The sequence below is a fragment of the Haliaeetus albicilla genome, chromosome Z (assembly GCF_947461875.1).
Source record: "Haliaeetus albicilla chromosome Z, bHalAlb1.1, whole genome shotgun sequence".
Classification (NCBI taxonomy): domain Eukaryota; kingdom Metazoa; phylum Chordata; class Aves; order Accipitriformes; family Accipitridae; genus Haliaeetus; species Haliaeetus albicilla.
The window spans coordinates 61707093-61733519 of record NC_091516.1 but is presented as its reverse complement, the minus strand read 5'-3'; the positions used below and the strand labels follow the sequence as shown (position 1 = coordinate 61733519).

At 48.2% G+C, this 26427-nt stretch overlaps 1 protein-coding gene and 1 long non-coding RNA gene across 2 annotated transcripts; one reads left to right on the top strand and one right to left on the bottom strand.

Annotated features, from left to right (window-relative positions):
- Window positions 1–1707: 1707 nt before the first annotated feature.
- Window positions 1708–5899, top strand: LOC138683906 (E3 ubiquitin-protein ligase Topors-like). Its single transcript, XM_069777215.1, has 2 exons — window positions 1708–4611; window positions 4774–5899. The coding sequence occupies exon 2, from the start codon at window positions 4862–4864 to the stop codon at window positions 5897–5899; it is 1038 nt and encodes a 345-aa protein (XP_069633316.1). The 5' UTR covers window positions 1708–4611; window positions 4774–4861.
- A 2974-nt stretch (window positions 5900–8873) lies between these two features.
- Window positions 8874–14345, bottom strand: LOC138683682 (uncharacterized). The gene is made up of 3 exons (XR_011323093.1): window positions 14225–14345; window positions 10965–13792; window positions 8874–10069 (listed from the first exon to the last, which is right to left on the bottom strand). It is a non-coding gene; the product is annotated as an uncharacterized lncRNA (long non-coding RNA).
- Between the last annotated feature and the right edge of the window lie 12082 nt (window positions 14346–26427).

The following is a 26427-nucleotide window of genomic DNA, read 5'->3' as shown; positions in this document are numbered from 1 at the left end:
ATTCTCACGTTAGAGCCAAGACATCCTGATGTCAGCATTTCTGAATACCTCCCAACTCAGAACCTGGCTCCTGCCACCCGTGGGCATTGCTTTTCATTATGCATTAGCAAACAAGGTGTGTTACCAATGCGTTTATTAACGCTCCCTGCTCTGAATCTGTCATCTTCACCCGGGCGAAACATTGCCTGTATGACTTTCACAGCTTCAGTATTTCTATTTAGCCTCTGTCGTTAACTCGATTCCTTTATCATGCACTTGTGTCGGGACAGATAGCAAGAAAGTTTGGTCCTACAGAGGTGAGCTGAAGGTAGGCATCAATGTGTCTTGGCATTCATGAATCGTATTGATTTACACTTGCAGACATGTGCCACTCGTCCTATTTCTTTATCGCGGTGCATTCAATATTCTTCTTCCTGCGCACTCTTGCCCAAGCAATTGCATCAGTAAAATCACTGCTTCCAGCCAAGTGCTCAGAAGCCATCCTATTTTATAGCAGTCCTGCATGCACACAAGGTCATGAGAAAATGTTATGGAAAGGAAAGAGATATCCCAAGCCCAACCCTGCAGAGTGCTATGGACTTCCAGGACACCCACAAGTCTTTTCCTCTTCTGCTGACTGCAGTGGGTGTAGGACTTTTGGCTATGGCACTTAGGGACATGGTTTAGTGGTGGACTCGGCAGCGTTAGGTTTACGGTTGGACTCGATAGCCTTAAAGGTCTTTTCCAACCGACATGATTCTGTGAGTCTATGAGTCTAAGCTCTCTACAGTTAGAATTTTCCAAATTTGTGAAGAACTGAAGATTCAGGTGGGAAAGGGAAATGCACAGCTGCAAAGGAGTCGCCTCATCTTACAGAGACTTAAACCTGACAGAGACAAGTGGTAGAACCAAGTATTACAGGGCTCTGTAAATAATGTACCTAGGGGAAATGCAAATCTCCTTAGACAAACGCATCCCATCCTGCTTGTAAACAAGAGGTGGCTGGGCAGGCGAACCCAGGGTCAGCCAGTCTGGCTGCCAGTGGCACGAGAGATCCTCGTCTCCAAGGATGCTCAGATAGGTCTCTGATCTGGGGAGACAGATGACTGGGGTTTTTTAACCTTTTCCTTCCCTAAGGAGCCAGAACCCTTCTAGGGATCCTTAGAAGATCCTGCCCTTAGGAATGACAGCAATCCAGGCACAAGGACGGGCCAGGTGACAGTTTCGGTGCCGTCCTTGGCACTGAAGGGGGCCAGTGCAGGCAAAGAGCTGAGGCAGTGTTCAGACCGACACTCCCGTTTGATGGAGAACCAGAGATACCGGGCTCATTCACCAAAGCAGCAGGAACTTTGCTTTAGAAGTTCCAGTTTGTACTGAATACCACTTAAAAGTACCTGCTCAGCCAGCAGTGATTGAGATTAGGTATTTAAGGCTGAAGAAGGTGGGGCTGCTCAAACTCCTGTGATGTGCCCAGGGATTTCTCCCTAGGAGATATTCCTAAGAAGACAGTAAAGGAGAAGTAGGGAAACTCTCCCATTGCTGAACCCGCCCCTCCCCTTCTCTCCCACCCTGGTTTCAAGCTGCAGTTCCCTTGATCACTTCCCCCTGATAGTACTACAGCAACCCAGGGAGGCAGACGATGCCCTGCTGTGAGCCTGGCTGGAGTGATTTACAGCTCCCTGCAAACTTCTCGCTTCCTATAGTGAGAAGAAGAGATAGACCTGCCCTTGCTCGAGTGGCCCAGCCAGTGGCCCACACCAGGACGGGGGGGGATGATTGCAGCTCTGTGACAGGATAGGTTTGCTCCACATTTTTGATGGGTTTGCCCCAAATTTTGCTTGTGCGCCTCCTTTTCCGTTATCTGTCCATTCTCAACATTATTTTGGAATGGGATGAGAGCAATAGAAGGCTTTAATGAAGTCACTGGGCTAATGACTACACCGTTAAAATGTTGGTGGATCTGAAGATACGGCGAATATTGGAAAAGGGAAGTTAAAGAACGTTAACGACGATTTCTTTCTCTTTTTAAAAAGACACTCAACACGGTTACTCAAAGAGTTCTGTAGCTTGAACGATCAGGAAGGGGGCTTCGTTTGGTCAGAAATGAAGGTGTAAATGACTGAAGCTTGCTAGCATAGTGCCCTTCAAATTCCTCAGTCTTCATATGGTTAGCACAACTTTTCAACAATAAAACAATGTAAGGCAGAAGGAGAAGACAAGTATAGCTGCACACCCGACACCGTAGGGACCATTTGTAAGTTTGCAGGTTTACTTTATCCAGAGGCCCAGGTGCTGTGATTTTGAGCATGTCCTTATCATTTTAGATATGTTCTCAGGATGGAGGCCTGTCCTTGTAAACATGCAGATGAAGCAACTGTTGCAAAAACAAATTGCAGAGAGAACTCATTCCTGGGTTTAGTATTCCCCTACCACTAGATAGCAACAAGGGGACCCATTTTGCTGGGCAAGCAGTGCAGAGAAATTGTGCAGCCCTACAAAAAGAACCAAAGTGTCCTTGTGCCCATTGCCCCCAATCCAGTGGGGCTGTAGAGAAGAAAAACTCTGACTTTAAAACCAAACTGGCAAAAAATTTGTGCGGAGGCTGGCCTGAAATGTCGGGATGTGTTTGCATCTCCCATTGATGTAGACGAGAAGCATTGGGAACAGAAAATATGGGCTGTCACCTCACGAGATTTCAATGGGCAGACCCACGTGGCCAACTATCACGACCCAGACTGGACAGACCACGGAGTCATGTCTAATTCGAAAGTCCCTCGGGCTAAATGAACGTGAAACGACACCAAACTGTCCGTTAAAGATTTTATTTATGACAGAAGCAAACGGAACTGGGGAGGCGTGGTAGTAGGTGACAGGGTTTCTCACAACAGGAATTGGCATAAGACTACTTCTGTAAACTGTGTAACCATATACATCGATTCAGGGAAGAAGGAGATCCCTCCCGTTGAGTCACGAGGTGCAGAGCAGACCCCCTTGCTTTCCAGACTCCTCCTCAGAGAAGAGTCTAGGGGCGGCTGGATCCACTTTTAGTCACAGACTTGGTCAACGGTTTATATCTTGAAACAGATGAGGTGTAGGGATTGTGGAAAAGGAAAGAGAGAAGAAGAAAGAGAGAGAAAAAGGAAGAGAGAAAGATTTCACCGGTCCTGGGTCCAGCGTTGGTTCAGTCAGCCAAGGGGTCCAGTCAGCCGACGGGTCCAGTCCCGGTGGGCTTGCGCACCCAGGGCTTCAGTTGGTGTCCTTTTATCATCCTTGTCCCTCCTTCGGGCGGGCACCCGAACTCATCAGGCTAATGAACAGTTTGTGAGCCTTTGGGCTTGGGGGTCATTTGGGGAGTAACTTCTTCTTCCCTGCAGACATGGCCATTGTTTGATCTTTGTATCAGAAGAGCTTATCAGAACAGGGAGCTGCGCACCCTCCAGCACGCCTTCCCCCTCCTGTTGCTGATGTCTGACCTGATGGGCTTTTCACCTTGGTTCCTTGCTGTGCGGGGTTTGTCTTTAAGCAGAACTTGCCCCACCACAATGTTTGAGACATTAACTCTTTCAGTCTCTCACACCGACTTGCGCAGCGCCCTTAACTCTCATGTAGTCAAACTTTAACAGATAATGCTCTTCTCAAATAAAGAAAAAGTGCTTGGACTCAGGACTGTAAATGATTATATAAAAGCTAGAGGCAGGAATGGATGATATGAAAGCATGGCCCACGCGGCGATTGATCCTGGGCTCCATGGAGTCGTGAGCAGGGTGCCTGCAGCCCTTCTACCGTACTCTGGAGGGACAGCAACTACAACTCCTTCCTGCGGATGTAGGATCAGGCTCCATTGCTGGTGATTTTGAGGACCACCAATTCAACAGCTGGCCAGGAGCACCAGCTACCAGAAGCATGGCAAACTTGGCAAGCAGGGAGGGACCCGGCACCGTGGGCGAGTGCCAGCGGGAGCGGATGGGGCTGGAGGAAAATGCCCCTTCAGGCTTCTCCCTTGCCATCGCCAGGAGGCATCTCCGGCCCAGCGCTGGCCACTCACCACCCCGGTCCTCCCTGAAAATCCCGGCATTGCACAGGGAAAGGCAGCCAGCTGGGGCAGGCGTCACCCAGCCGCGGGCAGTCCACGCCAGCTGGTCCCAACACGCTCCCCCTCGCAGGAGACCTCTGCAAGGCGTCAGGAGTGGGGGCGAGACACACAGTCAGGGGCGCGTGTTGCAGGTGTCCAAGCGAGAGCAACACGCAAATGTAGAAGATGAAAACAAGACATGCTATTTTGTTTTTTTTCTCCTAATGCCGTGTGCCTGCGGGGGCAGATGGCCTGCTGTGACATCACTGAGTGGTGAAGGCTGAAGTTACCGAGCAGTGGGCTGTGACGTCAGCGAGCGACGGACTGCGACCTCGCGTCCCTCCGGCAGAGCCTGGGCCAGTCTGGCTCGTGCCTGGACTCCTGCCGAGCGTGCCTGCGAGGTCCGGAGGGTCGAGCGAGGCTTCTCCTGGTGCCGGGTGGTGCTTTGGGGGCTGCCGTCGGCAGCTCTCGCTGCCCGTCCCGGAGCCATCCCCTGGGTTTCCCCGGCCCTGCCAGGTTCAGGTGGCCGGGCACCGCGGGGCAAGCTTGCAGCAGCGGAGGTGAGCCGTGCGGGGAAGCGTCCCCCCGGGGTGGCCGTGGGGCGGGCGATGGGGCTCGGGGAGCCGGGAGGGTGTCCTTCTCGAGGGGCCTGGGCGTTCCTTCCTCCCCTCCCCTCCCCTCCCCAGGACAGCGAGCGACCATGGCCTCTCTCCCTTTTGCAGCGCGCGACACCCTTTGGCAGTGCCGGCGCCAGCGAGGGGGGGCAGCTCCTCATCCTCAGCTCTCCCCAGCCTGCTGCGGAGCACGAACATGGCCACGGAGACGGAGTGGAGCTGCCCCATCTGCCATGATGCGCGAGACGACGTCTCGTACGCGATGCCCTGTCGCCACCAGTTCTGCCTGGGCTGCATCGTGCGTTGGACAGACGTGAAACCAGACTGCCCGCTCTGCAGAAGACCAGTAGAGAACATCAGGTTTTCTGTGCTGGGAGAAGACGACTATCTGCAGTGTGCCGTCGCACACCCCGAAGAGTCGCCAGATGCCGACAGCCAGGCAGGCAGTGCTCCGATCCGCCTGGCCGAAAACAGCCCCCATCACCCTGTGGCGTCCCCTCCATCATCTCCGCAGCGGATACCGTCCCCAGCTGAGCTGGAGGCTGCAGAGCTGGAGGACGTGGGTGGCCTCCTGCCTGCGGTCTGGGCGTATCTTTTCCAAAGACGACGGCATCTCCTCGATCCCGTGCTGCCCTGGCTGCGCCGGGAGCTGGAGGCAATATATGGGGGCCGGTGGTGGGAGGCAAGGACTGCAGAGAGCAGCATCCTGCACGCCCTGTGCGTCCACGGCCCGGATGAAGAGGTCATGCTCCAGATGCTGGAGCCTCTCCTTGGGCACTATACAACATCAGTGGTCTATGGCATCGTGGGTATCATTGAGTGTCAGTGCAGCGAGGAGGCCTGGAGGCTGCTGTGCCCCCGTGCTGCCGGGGAGGAGGACAACGGCCCTGCGGACAGCTCCAGCTCCTCCAGCTCCAGCTCCGCCAGCTCCAGCTCCTCCAGCTCCAGCTCCTCCAGCTCCAGCTCCACCAGCTCCAGCTCCGCCAGCCGCAGCTGCACCGGCTCCCAGGAGGGGACTCCCACCCCTCACCCGAGCTCCTCCAGCAGCCCGTCAGGGGCAGAGCAGGAGCAGCCCCAGGAGGAGCCGGGGCAGGAGGCGGCGGCAGGTCCCTCCGCTCCCGGCCGGGGCAGGGACCGCTCGCCCGGGGGGCGCCGGCGCCCCGCAAAGAGGAAGGGCCCCGGCCCCCAGGACTCTCCCTGGCCCTGCAAGATGCCGCCTCGCCGGCGGCACTAGCAGGGCCCCAGCGACGGTGTCTTCATGGGAAAGGAAATAAATGCCTGTTTCCCTGGCACTCGGGGTCTCTGGGTGCTGCTTTCTGCCCCTTCTCCTGCTGCCTCTTCCCTTTCCCCCCGCGCCCCACCGTGGGTGGCACCAGCCTGCTGGGGGGCACGGCCATGGCCCCCGGAGCCCTGGGGCCACGAAACCCCAGCAAATCCTGCTGCAGCCGCAGCGCAGCAGATGCTGAGGGCAGAGCGGGCAGGAGGGAAGCTGGTTTCGTCGCAGGCCTGATGGGGACCGACCTGGGCATCAGCCCCGGTCTCTGTTGGCAGCCCCCGGTGCCCTCGCCCGGTCCCAGTGCTGTGAGGGCATCCCGAGCTCTGCCCGGCTGGAAGGAGCATCCTCGGAGCCCTGGACCGCGCTGCGGGCTGTCGGTGTGGGGACAGCCAGGAGGGGTCCCCAACCCCGGGTGTGCCTGAGGGGCCCGGCAGGGGCTTCCTCTCCCAGCTGGGCCAGCCTGCGGCTGGAGCACTCCCACCGCGGGCAGGAGGGCTGTGCAGACAGGGGGGGTGCTGACAGAGCTCTCCTCTGGGGGCAGCTTGCCAGCGTGAAGCCAGAATTCTTGTGGGGAAGAAGATCCTTGTGTCTCGTTTTGCAGGCTGAGCTTCATATCCCCTTTCGAATCCGTTCAGTCCGACCCTTTGACAACCTCTCTTTCCTGTGATGGGAATGCGTCCGCCCTTTCAAAGCAGCTTTGCTTGAGAGAGAAGAGGTCTGGCTTGCGGCGCGTAGTTGCGCTGCAGTCCTTAGGAGATCACTTGCTGCGGTCCTTACCCGCCTTCCTGTCAGACAGTTGCAGGTGAAAGACCGAAACTTTGGCAGCTGTGAAGGTGGCCCGACGAGAAGGCAGTTAGGGGCAAAATAATGGAAATTATTTTTGCGTTGGCAGGCCTGGTACCAGGTGGGCGAAACAAGGACCCTAAAAGATCTGACAATAGCTCAGCTGGCAATCAGGGAGGGCAAAGTGCAATAAAGGAAGAGGTAGAAACATCAAAGGAAGGAAAGGACTACCTACAGACGTTGAAGGTAGCACAGAAAAGAGTAAACGGGTGAAACAATGAAAAAATAAGTGTAGGCTGATATTTAAAGCAAAGAAATCTCCTGAGCTTGCGTTCTGTTACTGCCAATAAAAGGAGTTGGGTGAGCTATGACCTTGCCGCCTCCAGCGCTCCTCTCGGCACCCCACAGAGTGTGACAAAGCAGGACCCTCTCCAAGGTGGGTAGAGGTTTGTCCCGCTGGCGGTGGCTGTGCCTGTGCCCGGGGGTTCGTGTCCGTGCGCGCAGAGCTCAGTTTCGGTCGTCTTTGGAAGCAGTGAAGAAGCCAGGTGTGGAAGGGAGTGACCGGCCAAGGAACAGGCTGAAAAATCCCCCGAGCCCCCCCGTTTCGAAGGCCTCTCATGTTCAACAGCCGCTGGCAGCACCGCTTCTTCAGCGCTCCCGTCCAGCGAGCTGGTGTCTCGGAGGAGCAAGCGCCGGAGCCACGTTCCCGGCCGCAGAGGGCTGTGGGTTTGTGCCGGAGTACTTGTGGAGAGCTGTCACAAGAGGGTGCAGAGAGCTGGTCTTCCTACTGCGGGCTTCAGCAGCTGCCCGTTACAGGGCACGAGCAACGACGGCAGCGTGCTCCTTTGTCTGATGGCTTCTCTCCTCGAAAACAGCCTTCTGAACGCTGCTTTGTCACACGGATTCCTTCCTCCTTGGGCTGTGCCTTGGCACTCAGAGGAGCCCAGCTACTTGCACAGTGAGAACACAGACCCGTAGACAGAACGTGCCTGTCCGTAGATCTCGTCCCAGCACGGGCGGTGCAGAGCAGCAGTTCCCGGGGCGAGCGGGCGTTTACCCCTGGGACATGCTTTGTCAGCTTTCTGCCTGTGTCTCTGAGACACTCTGGTTTAGGAGAGGGGCGACCCGAAACCAAGAGGCAGGGATCGGTTCTGACAGAGGAAACGCTTTCTTAACGTCACCCTCTAGCTACACACGAACCCATCCTCGCCCTCCCGCGGGGCCCTGAGCTGCGTGGGAAACAACTTCTTGCTGTGTTTTCGGGAATGCAGGAGCGACCGGTCTCAGCATAGGCGAGACCTGAGAGTCAGAGCCTCTTCCATAGCTCTCTTGATTCTGCGTTGCCAGCTGAGGACCGGATGGACGCTCCGGCTTCAACGTCTCTGTTTTGCACCCCAAAATTACAGACCAAACAGGCGATCTCGAAACACCCTGCTGCTGAGGACACTCCTTCAGTTTCTCCCATCTTGGCCACAACCAGCGTCTCCTCTCTAGAGCAGCACTCACAGCAGGGGCACAAACTCAGAAAGCACTGGCACCACCAGGCAGCGGCATCAATCACCCCCCATTTCCAGGCTGCAGGGCAGCGGCACTGTGTCCGTACTCTAAGTCCTTGCCAAGACTCCTCCAGCTCATGGCGGGTGCCTTTGCCAAACCATCGCTGCCTCAGTGGCCATCAGCTGCACAGCGGAAAAAACAAGAACGGGAACCACCGTGCTGCATCCTGCAGCTCTGGTTTCCAAGAAAAACATCAAAGCTTGCTGGAAAAACAGTGAGCGAAGGCTCTTCCAGGACAAAATGCAAAATTATGCATTTCATAAGCACTGTGTTTCGGGTAAGAGGGCAGTGGGAGAAGCAGAAAAGTTCCGGCAACAGCAAAATACTCCAAAGAATACTAGCTGTGAACACTACTTAATTCTACAAAGTCAAAATTAGGGTTTTTTGTCAGTATGAAATGAGGAGTGAGAACACGTTCACCAAAAAGACTGTGGTGGGTTAACCCTGGCCAGGTGCCCACCAAAGCCGTTCTATCACTCCCCCCGCCTCAGCTGGACAGGGGAGAGAAAATGTAACAAAGGGCTCGTGGGTCGAGATAAGGACGGGGAGAGATCACTCAACCAATTACCGTCATGGGCAGAACAGACTCAACCTGGGGAAAATTAACTTCATTTATTGCCAGTCATCAACCAGACTAGGGTAAGGAGGAATAAAAGCAAATCTTAAAACACCTTCCCGCACCCCTCCCTCCTTCCCAGGCACAGCTTCACCCCCAGATTCTCTACCTACACCCGCCCAGCGGCACAGGGGGATGGGAAATGGGGGTTACGGTCAGTTCATCACACATTGTCTCTGTCGCTTCATCTTCTTCAGGGGCAGGACTCCTCACACTCTTCCCCTGCTCCAGCACGGGGTCCCTCGCATGGGAGACAGTTCACGAATTTCTCCGGCATGGGTCCTTCCCACGGGCTGCAGTTCTTCACAATCTGCTGCGGCGTGCATCCCTTCCACGGGCTGCAGTCCCTCAGACACAGACTGCTCCAGCATGGGTCCCCCACGGGGTCACGAGTCCTGCCAGAAAACCTGCTCCAGCGTGGGCTCCGCTCTCCACGGGTCCGCAGGTCCTGCCAGGAGCCTGCTCCAGTGTGGGCTTCCCACGGGGTCACAGCCTCCCTCTGGCACCCGCCTGCTCTGGCATGGGGTCCTCCCCAGGCTGCAGGTGGAGATCTGCTCCACCGTGGACCTCCGTGGGCTGCAGGGGGACAGCCTGCCTCACCATGGTCTTCCCCACGGGCTGCAGGGGAATCTCTGCTTGGGCGCCTGGAGCACCTCCTCCTCCTCCTTCTGCACTGACCTGGGGGTCTGCAGGGCTGTTTCTCTTACATGTTCTCACTCCTCTCTCCAGCTGCCGTTTCTGTGCCCCCTGCAACTTTTTTCCCTTTCTTAACGTGTTATCACAGAGGTGCTACCACTATCGCTGATGGGCTCGGCCTTGGCCAGCAGTGGGTCCGTCTTAGAGCCGGCTGGCCTTGGCTCTGTCGGACATAGGGGAAGCTTCTAGCAGCTTCTCACAGAAGCCACCCCTGTAAGCCCTCTGCTACCAAAACCTTGCCACACCAACCCAATACACTCATCCATCTAAAATGGATCTTTTCATAAGATTTGTCTTATAGACAGTGTTGGTGCTAGGGCAGTACGCTCCAGCTAGGCCCCCACTAACATTTCAGAAGATCAGGATCTCGGGAAACGGTTTCTGCACGCCCATGCCCTTCTCTCGGTTGCACAGCAGAGGGAAGCACGAGGCCCACGGCGCGATGAACATGCCCTTCCCTCGTCCTTGGGAAACCACTGCGAAAACAGAAAAGAGATCCGTTTGTTAAGGACAGAACATTCTTCCACCGTACCACGTAGAGCCCATGAAAAGGGGTGGCAAAATCAAGTATGTGAGGCAGAACATCTGTGTCCTTAATGTATGGCAAAGTTGAATCACTGGCGGTTAGTAAGGTTGTTGGGGTTTGGTTTGGGTTGGGTTTTTTGTTCTTAGGTGAGAGTTTAACTGCATGTCGCATGACTGATCTGATGCTGAGAGGGAATAGCCGGGAAAGGAGTTTTGGTCTGCAGTAATTTCTTCCTTCACTCCCATGCTGTTAGGATTTCCTCACGTCTCACTGCTGAGGAAACCGGTAATTACAAGCTTGCCCAAATTCATCTGTACAAAGCCACTGAATGCAGTCTTTTATACATAGGAAACTAGTAGATAAACTCCGCTATCTGCAGATACGGCTAACATGACAGTAACCCTTGGAGTATTCCAGGAGGAGTAATTCCAAGAGGAGTAATCCTTGGGCAGTTTTCCATTCCTCATACTGGAAGAAAAGTTTACGCCTGGAGTATTGTCACAGTGCAAAAATTCTATAAAAGTTCGGGAAGATGGTTTCTTGTACCAAAATGGAAGCTCCTTTTTCTTAACATGATGTATTAGTCACGACATCAGCTGAGACATGTACAGTGAGGTAATCCTTATTTCAAAGAACAAAGCTGAAACTAGTAAGAACAGCCAGGAGAAACAGAATAAACGTGATGGAAGTAGGACTAAGAAGAGCTTTTCTGACAGGAACAATTTTTTTGCGTCCAAAAGTATTCCCGTCCAAAATCACCATCAGAAGTTAAAACATGAACAAACACTTGTAAGATGAAAAACATGAAGAAAGACTTGTAAGAGTCTACGGTGAAGTAGACTCACCCCAGCATAAACAAGGAAGCTAATTCTGAACATTTCACTTCAACATTAGCCGCTAACAAGTTTTTGTTACAGATCCACTTCACGGTACCTGTAACAACATTTCTGAAGGAAAAAGGTATTCCATTTGAAAATGTCTGAGCAAGATACTTCAGCAATTTCAAATTCTGATTACTACTGTTAGGCAGCAAGTGTATTAAAGTCGACTCTCTTACAAAAACTTTTAGCTGCAATGAGTCAAGAATGACCATTGAATGACTAAAACCAATGACCAGAACCCACCTCCAAATTCCTGTTTCCTGACATGAAATGATCCCTCATTAATCTTCAATGTGAAAAATTGCAATAATGCAATCCCTTATTACCTGCACTGATAATATTGTATGAGAATTAGCCTTTATGGTTCTACTGCAGGCTCCCCTGGCAGACCAGCCCCTTGGACCAAGACATGGGTGGGTGTCGGGAGCGCAGAGCTCAGCCCGAAGACTCTCAGTCCCAGCTCCAGCCGGAATAAATGACTTAGGAGCAGCTGTGAGTTCGGGATACCTGGGGCCGCGGGGCTCCCCGACCTGCCAGGTCTGCAGGGACAGGACGGTCGGTCCAACGCAGCACATGAAGGCGCCTGGCCCTGGAGAGCTCAGCGCCGGCAGGGGACCCGCATCGTCCCTCGGTATGCTCGGGGGGTGGACACCAGCGGCACAGGGGACAAGGACAGCTCCTGGCAAAGGGGATATCCTGCTCCGCACCCGTAGGGGCGAAGACCCACGGCAGGGAGTGCCCCTGGGGACACCAAATAACCTTCACGATGAAAAGCACCTTTCTCGTGATAAATCACGATTTTTCTTGTCACATACACGCTACCGTAAATATAACCCTTGGTAAACCAGTACAACGGGTAGAGGGGCAGTGCTGAGCCGGGTCCACGGGGCTCGCCAGGGTGCTGGCAGTGTCAGCAATGCTCTGCACAGAGAGAGCCATGGGAGCCCCAAGGCTGCCCCAACCCTGTCGCCCCGAGTGCTGCATCAGGAGCTTCAAGTGCTGTTGTTCCTTTTTACGAATTTATCATGTTCCCTGTTGCTCAGCCGAGCAGGATTCCTCCAAGGACGCAAAGTCCTCTCCTGTGGCTCCCCTACCACATCCCGGGGTCTTCAGCCTGGGCAAACACACTGCAGAAGTTGTGACGGGACCCTCTCCACGTTACCCGGGATGGTGGGTGAGGATCATCCTCCCACCTGCACATGCTTTGTGATTGTCGGTGTGAAATTCCCTGCACAGTAATCTCAGGCGCTAGTGGTCCAGTTCAAACACGGTATTTCTTATGAATGGAAAATAAAAGGAGGAGGCAAGATCAAAACAGTCTGTACTTTGTGTCTGTTCGTACATCTGGCTGGAGTTAAGCTAGGAAGGTATGCTGGGTTTAGTTCCAGTCTATAAAAATACCTTACATTTTAATACGATTTTCCTTTGGCACCTCTTTGGTCTTTTTACAACCCTGCAAAGTGCAGTCCCAGCCAGACAGCAGATCACAGACGACAGAAAGAAACGGCTGCATATTTTTTTCCTGCCTCTTGTCATTTTTATACCTAGACACTGATAAACAGGTGTGTTTACAAGTGGGCACATGCTTCTGTTCTGAAGGAGATATATGCTTCTGCAGAAACTTTTCTTTCTGCTTTTCCCCATCCTTCCTAGAAAAAGAGGAATTAGAAAATCCAGACCCCAGCTTCAAGTTAAAACAAGACAGATGTGCTTTTTCCTTCTACATTTTCCCACATGACTCCCTGAGGACTTTTTGTTCTCATATGGCTACCAACATTGACCTGAAAACTTGCTAGGTGCTTTGAATGAACCACGTAACGGGAAACATTGAGCTTTTAGAAGCATTTGTAAAGCCTCATCTTTAACCGGTATGCATCCCCAGGTTGCATTCACTGACTTAAGGAGATGTTACAGGCTATGTCACTCCCAGCACTCGACAGAGAATTAACTTCTATTTTATATTTGCAGTACAATTGGTTACACACGCTCTCGTAGCTGCTGCCTAATGTATTGAAATTGGAGGGTGAGATGCTGCTCAAATGTATTCTGAGTGGTAGCCTAATAAAACAGCATCGCTCCAATAACAGATAAACTTTGTGAGCGAAAGCACGTTTGCCATGGCTGGCTGAAAACCAGCATCCCTTGTTAGCACTGCAGAGCCAGCACTGTTTTGGCAGGCTGCACAGGAGGCCCCCGCTTCTCCTGCCTCCCTCAGAAAGGGGCTGACTACGTCCAGTGCTGGGGACCTCAGCTGGGGCAGTCCTGGCTGGGTGGAGCACCGTTACCTGTGGCAGGATACGGCGATGGAAAACCCGTCCTTGAGATCCTGGAGCCAATCCTGGGATTTAGCTAGTGGGACTAACATTTGTGAAAAAGAAAACAAATGCCTGTTTGCAAACTCCGAGTAGATCGAGGGAAACCTCTGAGACCCTGAGTTATTCCATGGTCTGCTCCTGGCCACACCTGGGGTGTCACACTCAGCCAAGGAGGGCTGGTACGGGGTACTTGTGAGGAAAACAGCAAAGGCTTCTGTGGTTCACTTAGGTACCCTGTTCCGACAGCACTGAAAGGGGCAGGTGAGGGCAGCCTGCTCTTCCCACATGAGTAGTACGACGTAGCTGCTTTTAAAACAGAAGACATCCCTTTGGACCTCTGTCACATGACTGTTGATCTTGTTACGTGGGATACGCCCTTGTTTTCCATCGTGGTGAGCTTCTTTAAGTGGTCTGTATGAAGGTCCTTTACTTTGTATTGCCCTTCTTCTGACCTGCCATTCCAGAACATTCCTAGCCCTGGAAAACAAAGCAAAACAAAGCAAAACAAAACACCAAATAATAAACCCCCCAGCCAACCATGTTTCCTGGGATGTGTCTCCGAGGAAATGAGCTATTTAATTACACGTGTGAAGAGAAGGAAAAAAGAAAGAAGGAGGCTAATGCATAGACAAAACCACAGAGGACACATGCTCTATCCAGGGCTGGGCTCACAGTATTTGACGAGTGATTTATCTGGCTCAGCAAATTCAGAAAGGCGCTGTGTGGCAAAGGCTTCAGCCCTGCTTTCAAGGGAAAAACTGACAAAACGTCATGCAGCACAGAAATATCATTTCTAAAGCACGTAGACAAGAAAAACCTTGAGTTTCCACTGTTCAGAGCTGGTATGTGCCTTCAGGTGTATGCCCAGGTGCACCTGCCAGTGGTTCTACTCCCACAGCACACGTGTACCTGCAGAGAAAGCTGGTCCGAACTTGCACCACTGAGGTGAACAGCACTCAGCCTGCTGGCATGGGCAGTGTCAAGGTCAGAGCTACCCTCAGTTTTATTGCTTGCCTTGCCCTAGGAGTTGTCGATATACTCTGTGTGAGCAGGGATCCCTGGGAATCTGTACCCATACCAAACCTCTCCTCTTCTTTACCTTGGCAGCTCACTGACTTTCTGCAGAAGGCTTCCCAGAGGTGCGATTACATCCATCAAGTAAAATGCTCAGGTGGGCAACCTGTGGGATGTTTCGCTAACCTCGGAGAGGCATCCAGAATCCTCAAAATCAGGTGCCACCACTGCTAGACTACACACCTGCCATTCATCATAACAGATGACAGAGTATTTGTGATCTCTTTGCCAGTGTGGGTGCAAATCTAGGAAAGATCCACTGAAGCCAGGGATGTTCCAGCAGCAGGAGATCAATGACAGAGGATAACAAGGTCAATATGTTTCTGGCAGATTCTCACCAAGCACAAAGAAGGGGGCGATTTCCCTTGTTTTCATTTCTCATTTCACTAGGGAATGGTCTAAAGATGTTCTTACAATGCAAAGTCTAAAAGTGCTTCCAATTGCAACTCTGAGCTCTCTCTCTCCCCCCCCCCCTTCTCCCCCCCCCTTTCTGTTTCTTCCTCACTTTCTGGTTTTGTCCCATTTTTCACTGTGGGTTTTGAGCACTTTCCAGAGAAAACCAACCCAGAGGAGTAAAGTTCCTTGTGGACATCATAATCTCTTGTCTTTTCTAATTTATCTGTTTTTAAAACAATTCTGCCTTGGAGAAAGGTTCTTCTCTTTATAACGGCTGTGGCTGATATATATGAAAATGGTAACAGATTTTGGGAATGTTAACCCAGTGATGAGGAAGAAACTAGATCAAATTCAACTCGGTATGACTTGAGTGACATCACCAGCATTCACTGCTGTGATCTGAACTGGGACCAAAATCCTGTCACCACTGAGCAAAGCAAAAGGATTTCTCTGTTACCAAAGACACCTTTGATAGCCTTTCGCTACAGGGTTTCTATACGCCACCCACGCTGCTGACAGCTGGGCAGTGCACGTGCTGCCTTGGTCTACTCCAGCATCTCCCAATACAGTTTCATCAGGCATTCATCCTTTAGGACCTTGATTTAATGTATTTATAGGCTTTGGTTTTATGGAAACACCTTTTGGAGAAATGATTAAGAACTGGTTTGGAAAACCCTAGGAAACCACAGATGAAAAGCGATGGCTCCAAGACCTCTACAGCTGCAATGACGAATGACAGGTATACTCCATAAGTAGTTTTCCACTTCTGTTCTTCAGTTTTCCTACAATGAGCCTTCTACATTCTTGCAATTATTAGGCAGAAAGTAACTTTCTCTATGGATGGCATATTTTGTAAATTACTTCAGTCCCCTCTTGTAGTTTTAGTCACTGCCACCCTCTTCTCCCTTAGAAAAACTCTCCTTCATGAGTACTTATCTGCATCCTTTATTTTGTGTAAGTTGTGAGGCATCCCTCAGCATAAAGGGGAATGAATTGCTTTGCCTGCATTCATGCAAGTGTGTGCAACACATATAAGGGATATCTACCTCCTCTGTGTCAGAAGACAGTGTCTGCAGTCCACAAAATATTGAGTGTGTCAAATGAGCTGGGAGGTGTGAGCTTTCCCTCAAAGGGCATCAGATCAGCCAGTGCCAGGAGGCAGGAAATTCAGCTGGAGGAGGTACCTGCAATAAGTCTGTTTTAGTCAGAGATGAGCCTCCCATAAAAACCCAGAGCTGGCCACTGCAATTGCAAAGAGTCCCAGCCTGGAGCAGTGATTTGCATCAAAACTTTATCTCTAGTTCCACTATGGCAAATCTTATGTTATTATATCAGCTTCTGACAGAGAAAGACTTCAAGATGATTTTCCTTTCAGGGGTGGATTTTTCTTTCTCTTTCTCTCTCTTTTTTTTTTTTTTTTTTTTTCCAGAGGGTAACTGAGGCATCCCCAGGAAAAAACTTTATTATTTCATTTATGTTGGGCTTCATCCCATAGAAAAGGAGAAAGTGATGCTGCTTCTGTTACATCACTTTACAGCATGGGTTTTTTTTGACAGGTCTTTCACATTTACAGTATGGCTTGGCTCTGACTGCCTTTGAATTTCCACTACACAGGTGCTGTGCAGTAGGGCTCCAATGCAGCTGTGACATTCCCCCACATGGTGAAACTGGATGACAGTGCAGCAGCCACATGGGAAGAGGTGGGGAGCTCTGTTTTTTATAATCTTAAAAGAAATGGAAATTGAGGACTTCAGTAGCTCTTGCTGTCTGTGTTTGTAATTTCAAGAGAATGAATTATGGTTTGTACTGCTTGCACACTTGGATAAATACATCTTGAAGACCTAGAGATGGCCTGAATCCAGGGATCAACTACCTCCTCACTAAAGGTTCCTTGGCTTTAATTTGCAGGTTGAGTTTTAGTTGCAACTGAACTATATGTTGAAAATAGTGGTTGGCTTGGACAAGTCCTACCATGCTGGTCTTCTGGGGAAGGAGACATGCTTCTTGGCGGTGGAGTTGCCTGTGCCTGGCTTACTGCACAGGGCAAGAAGATGATTTCTTTGACCTACAAGAGTGGAGATACAGATCTAAAAGGACAGCAGTGGGACAAAAGCAAAGCAGAGCAAGCACGATGTCCTCAGTGGTGGAGGAAAGTGCAAATTTGGGGGCAGCAAGTGAACTGAACTATTAAGCACTGTGATGGTTCATTCCCCCCCTCCTGGGCTGCTCTATGATCTCAGGAATTCCTGTTAGGCCTTGGCCTTTGTGTAATGAGTTGGGAGGTTAAGTGTCCCTTGACCGCACTAGGAACTCTTGCATGGCTAAGGCGGGGAGTGGCACTGACCATACCAAAAATTCCTGTTGCCTGGTTGAGAGGGGGAACAAGAGCAGGAATCATTAGTCATCCCCTGACAGCCTTGGAACATCCCTTACCTGGATCATAGCTCAAGTGAAACAGTACTAGTGTTACTGGAATTCCAGTAATTTGCTGATGACTAAAGCCAATCACCTTGTGAACCTATAAACAGCAGTCCCAAGCGAGGTCCTTTGGGCTCTCCCAGACCCCAGCAGGCTGCGACCAGCATCTCCCTCTGAGTGGAACACCTTTCAGAGCTCACAAACTCTTGAGTTTGCAAAAATTGGAGGACCGTTGCTGAAAACTGATGACAGACCTTGGCTGACACCCCTCACCCCTTGAGGCTCAACCCTTCACCTGTTGAGAAAATGTTGAGACATTTGATGCGAATATTTCACTGAATTTGAGGGGAATTTTTAACAGGTATACTTTTGTTTATATATAGATTTTAGTGTCTGTGTGCATGCATGTGTGAACTGACCTGAGTATCTGATAGCAAGTATAGTGTAAATATTGCCCTTTCAAATCTATAATTAAGTCACTGTTGCATTTGTAGTAAATTCCATTGAATCATTTTGTAAATGTTAAAATTATCAAGTTCTGCTAAATCTTGTGATTCACTTCAAACCGTGAATGAACTCAGACTGCTGCTACACACATAATCCCTTCAGACATAAACCGTTGACCAAGTCTGGGACTAGGAGTAGATCCAGCCACACCTAAGTTCCATCAGGAGTTTAGATAGCCAGGGGGTCACAACAGGAGGGTCTCCCCTACCCTTTTACATCTCTGATCCCTATGCAAATCATGAAAAATCAATTCTAACTCGATTTTCCTTTGTATGTTTCTCCCTTACTCTTTTGCATCTTCAGTCTCAGTATATATCATTCTAGTTTGATTCTAACTGATTTTTCTTTGTACATTTCATCCATGTATTAAGTAACAGAGAGAACCTTGCTATTGAACCTTGTGAAGTCACACCTTTTTATAAATTCCTATTAAATCACTTTTGCTAATACCTGTGATGGTGATTCTTTAAGCAGTCCAAACCACTCATTCATGACAAGCACAGAGAAAACAAGGAGGCTATGTGCCGTGCCCGTTCCTTGGCAGACAGGGTGGGACTGCAGTAATGAGTATTTCTCTACATAATGAAGGCTGCATTTCATGCGGTATGCATTGAGTATTAGTGCTCTGAATTGAGTTCACTGGCACTTGGGAGGGATGAAACTGGAACTGAACTTTTCAACTACGCGTAAGCTTCTCAAACAACAGCTCCTCCTGCAGAAAGGCAATTGAACCATGCTGCCAATGAGAGGTTTTCTATGAACTGAGGAAACATACCAGCAATGGCCGTTGTTAGTACTGCAAGGCAAAACTGATTGGGTTTGAAGAAGGAAATAAGAGTTTGCAGGTTTTAGGCAACCACTGCAAAGCCAGACTCCCCTTGAATTTTGTCCCCAAGGGAGCAGTGTTTGCTTTTCTTACTGAGCCAGAAGGGCTGATGTAAGTCCTCCAGTTTACTAAAGCTGTGCATAGCTCACTAAAGCTGTGCACAGCTCACTTTGCTGAAATGCAGTGCGACCATCACTCATTCCCAGATCATCACTCATGATGTTCTGGTGGTTTAAAATCAGCCTGTTAAATCATAAAATTCCAAAAGCAGCAGAATAGGGAGGTTCTGCAGTCAAGAGATTCCCAAACCAGGGACTAATTTATTGATGAAGGTACCTTGCTGATGACTCTTGTCTATGGAAAATGAAGGGTCTTAAGACAAGTTGTTCTAGTGCTTTTCACACTAAAACACCCATGGAAAAGAGTCATGGAATCTTTCACAGGTTAAACAAAACCACCTGGATTCAAAGAGTTTTTGACCTGCAGTCTACCATCAGAGAAAACCCAAGAGGAGAAAAACATTCCCATTCCTCATCAGTATCCCACAGGAGTCTTGCTGCCATTTTCTGCAGCAGTGTCTGGACACTGGACACTTGACATTTTTCAAAGCAGAGTGCTGAAAGTCCTTTCAAATTGTTGCTCAGGATGCGCTACACATACAGATCATGGAAATTCCTTCTCTTTCTCTCAAGTCCTGAGTAATGGCCTGCTCTTTATTCTAGTTAATAAATCAGAGAAGACATGACTTCCATTGAATCTTGCACTTGGTGGAACTGCCAGTGTGCAGGAGCAAAAGTGCCATATCACAGTTCTCCAGAGATCACGCCAAATGGAGACACTGTGGAAGAAATCTAGGACATAGAAAATAATACAGTTGTTGTCCTGGGAAAAGAAAAATGCACAGGCTAATTCTAGCATTTCAGTTTATGGTATCTTGCAATCTCACCAGCAAACTGGTCTTGTGTATCAGGCTGGGAAGCAGATTGCTGTGATTTTCTATCTAGTCATAATTCTTATGGAGGAATTTTAGAAATAATTTTCTCTTGTATCTATTGTACAATGGAGCACATGTCCATCCCAAATTAATGTAATGGTGAGGTGCTGGAAACCGAAGGTTATATTTGCAAATTTACAGCTGATTAGGGCTTACATATTTTACAGTGATACCTGTCAAATCAAGTTAAAGACAAAAGTAGATCTTCCTTCCCTCTTCCATGTCACTCAACAGAAGAAATGCTAGGTCAGAAGTTCCTGTTCATTTTGCTTATTCTGCTAGGAAAAAAAAAGAAATTTAGTAATTCTGAAAGTTTTGGCATAAAGATATGGTAAAACCCTGCTGCTGGCAGGAGTCTGATCCTTGACTGAAGGCTTCTTTTGCAGAAGCTTCACCTTTCAAGGTGGAAGCTCCTCAATGTCCCTCTCCAATCTGTTACATCCCCTACACACCAACAGCTGTGCTACTCTTTTCAGCTGTTTGAGCCCCTGGAGTTTCCACAGGGATTGATGGGTCAACAATGCAAAACACTGCATTTACACCATTATCAAGGGTACTGCTTTCTTAAAATATGAGAAGAAGAGTGATACCATAACAGGTATCGGACCTCAAACCTAAAGAGAACAGGCAAAGAAACTGCACAGATACCTTGATTTTCTCTTGGATGCTGAGCAGAAAAAATTCTGCTTGGATGTAATTAACAAATTCAGAAGGGTTCAAGTTCCACTGCTTTGTGGACCAGACTTTCATTCTTAATATCATCTCCCATGTTTGAAAATCAATAATAGCTTTTAAAACTAATGCAATGAGCAAAGATATTCACATCAGCTTCTGCCTCATGTCAGCAGTGATATAGGTTAAACCTGTACAACAGTGTCCTGACTCCCATTCTCACCTCCACGGGAGTGGGCTTTGTTTGGCCCTAGCATGAAACAAGCAATGGAGTCCCCCAGGAGCAATTTTCAAAAGAATATCCATCTGTGAGGAATGACTCTTTTCAAACGACATTGAACAGGAGTAACAAGGGCAAATATTTCAGCCAACTTTGTGTTTTTCTTTAAATGAAATCAGGAGAGAGGTGGCTAGGTTTTTCTTCTGCATGTCTCTTCTCACTAAGCTAAAATTTGCTGAGCAGCTATTTGCAATCTCAGTGATGTGTATATTTGAAACACATACTCAATGTTTAAAAATATATTAAAATAAGCATTAAAATTATTAGTCAAATATATATATAAATATATGTAAACATATATGAAATACTTTTATTTTTTATTGAAGAAGTGACTCCTATTTTTAACATTTGAATAAATTTCTTCTGTCTCTATGTAGGTGAGAATTGTCAATCAGAATTCAGGCTTTATTGAACTCATACGTCAGAAAAAAAATTAAAATGACATGTATTTTTAACTGAAGTATTAGAAACTCATGGAAGAGTAGGTAGCAGAAGTTTTCTAACTGAAGAAATAATGTTTCCTTTTTCGAAGCTTCTGGAGCCAAAAGTGCTTTCCATTCTTTCTCCTGAGGTGGCATTACACTGGTAGAGCCACTGTCTATTCCCTCTCCCAATTAAATCCAAACTTGATACCAAATATGCTCCACAAGAAAGTATAGGACAATTCTGATATGCATATAGTGACTTAAGTCAGCATGTTTAAATGCAACACTTTTCAATGTGAAGTTTCATTTAACAGGTGCCTTGAAGCCTGCCAGACTCAGTTCTTGTCTATGTGGGAAAATGTTTCAAAGCTGCTTTTCCCCAAACTTTCGTTGCCCTGCATTAAATGAAAACAAACTCCTCCAGACACTGCTGGAGAGAAGTCCCTGTGCAAAGGGGCGCTTGTGCCAGTGCAACCTTTGCTCACTCCTGTGCTGGCTGTGTGCATAGGGCTGGTTGGATACATGGAGTTGGAGGTGACAAATCCCTTTCACAGCAGTTCCTGAGCCTTCAAACTTTTTTTCTAAATGGAGAGAAGGTGGGCAGATTTTGAATATTTCACTATTCAGTCTGATTCAATAAAAAAATCAGTTTTCTTTTCAGACCTATTGAGCTTATGTGCTTGCTGAAAATCTTGGTCAAAGTTGATAGATTTGCATAAAATATTTCTCCCTTGAGAAAAGATCATAGACTGATGCATACACCTTTCACATCAGACCTAGCTGCCTCAGACCTGGCAGCATTTAATACCAGCAGCTGGAATGAGCAGTCCCCAGATTGCAGCTGCTCTGGGAGGACGAATAAAGAGAAGAGATTGCTCAGACACTGAAGCTCTTAGTCAAGACCAATTATCATCTTGACCTGCCACCAGAAATGGGACAGGTCAGGAAGTGAATATGCTGTTAAAAGAGTAATTAGCAGAAAGGATGCTCTGGTCTTTTCTGCTGCAAGCCCCAGGTAGAACAAGTCTCAGTATTTCAGGCTGCATTCAGACAAGGACGAGGACCACCATGGTGAGTCCTCCAAGCAAGGCAGGTGGAGATCAGAGAAGATGCTGCAATTACGCACTGCCAGGCAGTGGTGAAGCTCCCCTGACACTGATCATCTGTCAGCAGTTTCCCAACTGAAGGCCCAGAAAGGGCTTCAGAGCCTGTTTCTGGATTCATTTCCCTCCCACCCAGCATTACTTGAAGGGAGCTTGCTTTTGCTTCCCAGCCAGATGTCTCAGACTCAGGACCTCACTGGGAATGGAGTGAAATGCCATCCTCTGAGCTTGGTTTTCTTACAAAGCTGAAAGTGCATGTGTGTTGATGGGTTCCAGGGTAAAAGTGATATTTTCAAGCAAATCAGGAACAGAAGGCCTGTTTTGCTTAAAAAGTGATTCTATATTCCAGACACCCATGGATGGAAATGATTTTGCCAATCCTTCTTCATACTTCTTAGATCCCTTGAAGTTAATGATATAGGTGTAAAGTGTGGATTGTTGGCAGTATTAATTAAATTGAAAGGAAGCCTTTTTTTCATTCCCTCTAGGAAGAGTGATTTACTGTTCCCGGGATACCCAAAGCTTGGCCTGAAATGTGATCACTCCTGAGCACACCTTTTCCCTTCCCTTGGACAGAAGGCATCACTCTCTCGAAGTCCGGGTCAGTGTGATATCAGTGGTGGTCTCTGAGCCATCATCATAATGCACGATCAAAAGCAGCAGAAATAGGAGCCAATCAGGAAGAGCAGGAGTGAGCTACTGCCTCGTCTTTCTCTTCCTCTTTCTCTCTCTTCCTCCTTCCTCCTTCTGCTCAAAGGAAAAATGGAAGCACATATGTCATGCCAGAAAGGCCTTTTGGTTTTTATCTGGGATTCTGTCAGAAGGAAAGGTTTTGAGGCTCTTGAAGAGACCTTTCCTAAACAAGCATTGTCTCTGGTTCCTTTATCAGCTGCAGGGTGATTGTGTTACCGTGGCTTCTTCATCTCCTTTGATCTTCCTCACTCCAGAGACCAGCCTTTATTCATGTCTGGGTTAGGTGCATAGCATCAGTGCATCATTTTCTATCTTTACGGCTTTTGGAGGGTTCAGAATTTGGTCCCAGTCAGGACAGGTGTGAAGAGACATATTCTGAACATGAGCATAACACCCTAACAGATTTTGAGGTCCTGCAAAGCATGGGTTCCCTTTTGCATTATTTGACCTGTACGTGTGTGCCACCTTGGAGCCTGTGCCCTTCCCAGCTTCTCCAGTCAAGTCCTGCCCCTAAACAGCTGAAAACAGAGGCTCATGGTGGAAAGATCTGGGAAATGTTAACTAATCTTGAACTCTGGTTTAAACAAATTCTGAGAGGAACTCTAATGCAAGAGATAGGTATGTTCAACCATACATGGTGTAACAGTCAAACTTTTTTTTTTTTATTCATAGTGGTACAGTAGAGACTAGAATGGCTTCCTAGTAACATTGCAGTGAGAAGTAGTATTCTTCACAGCTTCTGCTGAAACAGTGGAGTCTTCTCACTGACCTCCCATATCTTAAAACCCTTACTGAAATCCGGATGGGATCCAAAGTCTTCCTGCAGGATTCACCCTCCCTGGGACAATGGCAGAGCATAATTGCTTTGTGTGACATTTGCTCTGGCACCTTCCCTGTTGCTGTCAGAAATCGGTGACATTACTGCCCTTGCAAATAATAGCATTTCATACATTTAAAACCTGGCATTGCTATTTCACTACCTTAAATCTTGGCCCATCTTTTCTTCATATTGTTTTTACAGATCTGGAAGACAACTGTATTTTTGGGGGTTCATTTCCCATTCATATAGTTGTGTATAAAAAGGGAACCAGAGAAATGGCTTACTGTTTTGAGATGCTTTGCTTGTAGCCATAAAATTCAAACCAAGTTTTGCAGCCACCCATAAGCCTGCATGACAAACTCCACAATACAGAAACAATTACATCCCTTTAGGGCTTTGCCCTGTCCTTAGAAGGCTTCAGGTGGGTGATAACTGAAGACAAGAGACTTTCCTTTTACTTCCTATGTTAATTACAACTGCTTCAAAGTAAGCGACAAGTGCCTTTGAATTTCTTAGTCCTTCTGCCATGTTTACTACTGTTGCTATTGATCTTGGGTACACAGTGGCAATGATGGGAGCTACAGAGGAGGTTTTCAAGTGCATTCAGTAGAGACTTAGGTGTGCATCCCTGGAAGTCAGTGGTAAAATGAGAACGTTGCCATTTGCTGTAATGTTCAGTGCCAAATGCTTCCAAAAAACTCACCTGAAAACTGTCACTTCAAATTCTGTTCTCACTTACCTCCAGTGACTGCAGTCAGAGCAAGTACTGGGCACTAGAGCAGGACAAGAACTTGAAAGCCGTTCTTTGTGTTGCTGCCTTAGCCCTCCTGTACCTTACATGTTTATCATCCTGTTACAGCACTGCTTCCCAGCATGGTGCAGAGCATTTAGTAAGGGAATGAAAATAGCAGTGAAAATGAGCTAATGAAAATATAGGAGGCACCACCCAAAGAGCTGCTATAGCTCAGAAAGTGTGTGAGACATTAAGCTCTAGATATTTGGTGCCTGTACTTAAATGGGCCTTGTTCCTATATGGAAACTACCAGCATGTAATTTCTAAGTCTCTGTCTCACCAACCAAGAAAAACAATCGTACATTAAGCTGAAGTGTTAGGCAATGGCTCTACAAGGTTCAGATGCAGTGAGATGGTGCAGAGGCAACAAAAGGTAATTCTCAGACGTAACTTAGAGGTATAGAGTTGTGTGACATTTATATTTCCACCTTAAATTTGTATTTATTTCTGTGTGGCTTTGGGGCAGCTCTTGCTGCAGGGATAGTCAGGGAGTGTTTTGCAGAAGGCTCTTCCACACCAGTGTAGCCCTGACTGCACTTCTGCTTTTTCCCTGAGATCCTTGGTTATTGGTTTGAATGGATTTTTGTTTACATTAATGACTCAGAATGGCTTTTTTTTGCAGACAACCATCTCTATTTGCATGTAAATAAGAGTATTCACGTACAGACAAGAGTGTTCTTCAGTCACTTTTCCAAATTAATTTTTTGAATATTTCAGCGAGCAGAAACAATGGCGTCCCCTCACCAAGACGACAATCACACATCACACATTGCAGTGAATGGAAACATCTCATTCATTTCAATGGGAACTGCACTGGGTCAGGATGGTCAGAGCATGCAAACTGATCAGAGGCTTCAGTTGGTTCAGAACCTGCACATGGATCTCTGCTTAATGAATAAATTAATACAGCTTGGAGCTGTTCACAAGACAATTCAGAAACAGAAAAACTTGGATTACTCATGTAGCATATCTATAACAGATAACTCAGCTCTTGGCCATTGCAAAACTTTTACATGGTCTTCCTATGCTAGTTTCTATGCAGCAAGTCTGAAATTCAGACCATATGTTAAAATGCTTCCAGAATACCTCAGGCTTACATTATATATAGATCCAGAAACAGGTAGGAAAATGACATGCATTAGCACAGGTTGCCCTTGAATTCAATGCAACTCCATGGGAAAAATAAACATGCTCTTTTCCCCGGTTGAACTGTTTTTCAGTAAACCTTTAATAATTTCTAATGCATACAGTGCATTGAGTAGCTGCACTAAAATGAACTCTGCAGTTCCACTTCATTGCATTTCCTGAGAGTTACATAGCAGTCCAATTCAAATAATGATTTTCTAGCTTTAACCTACTTGGATCCTAATGTACCCATGTAAATTCTAATTCTGAAGTGATGTCGTGTCTCAGAATAGTATTTCAGATCACTGCAAATGTGGTCATGCCATGCAATTGACACCGCAAACACTGAAACTTCAGGATTTTGAGTCTTTCTGAGCAACAGCATTTGTACATCCATCACTCCCCTCATGACCATCTTGGGCTAGGCATTTCTTTTTCTCTTCCGAAAGAAGGCTGAGGATCTTATCCATTCTGCTCATTGCTATGACATGAGCTGAGCTGACCAAGCTGAGCTGAGCAAGCTGAAGAAAACAACACACAGCACAAGGCCAGAATGGTTTGGAAGCATGGTATAGGAAAGATGGACAGTAAAGGTAGAAAGGCCCAGACTGTATGCCTTCATCTCTGTGCTGAAAGGACATTACTGTGTTTCTGCTGCCTGGTGAGGAAGGACTCTCTTCTGTTGCCTTTCTCTCCCCCATGCTCTGAGGGGGTCCTTCAGCAAAACTTTGGATGTCTGCCTTGCTTCAGCAGTGACAAACCAGAAACACCAGTTAGCATCCAATAGCATAAGAAGCCCCACCAAATTGCACCCTCTTTTTTGGGGGGGGCAAAAACCTAAATAACCAGGAATGAGTAGAAAGTTTGATACATATGATAAAGAACTGAACACCTGTACTAGTTCTGAACTGAAATGGTAGCTTCTTCACATCCTGTGGTAGCAGGAGCCTGCAGAGCAAGCCTTGCCACCTTTCACACTAGAGCAG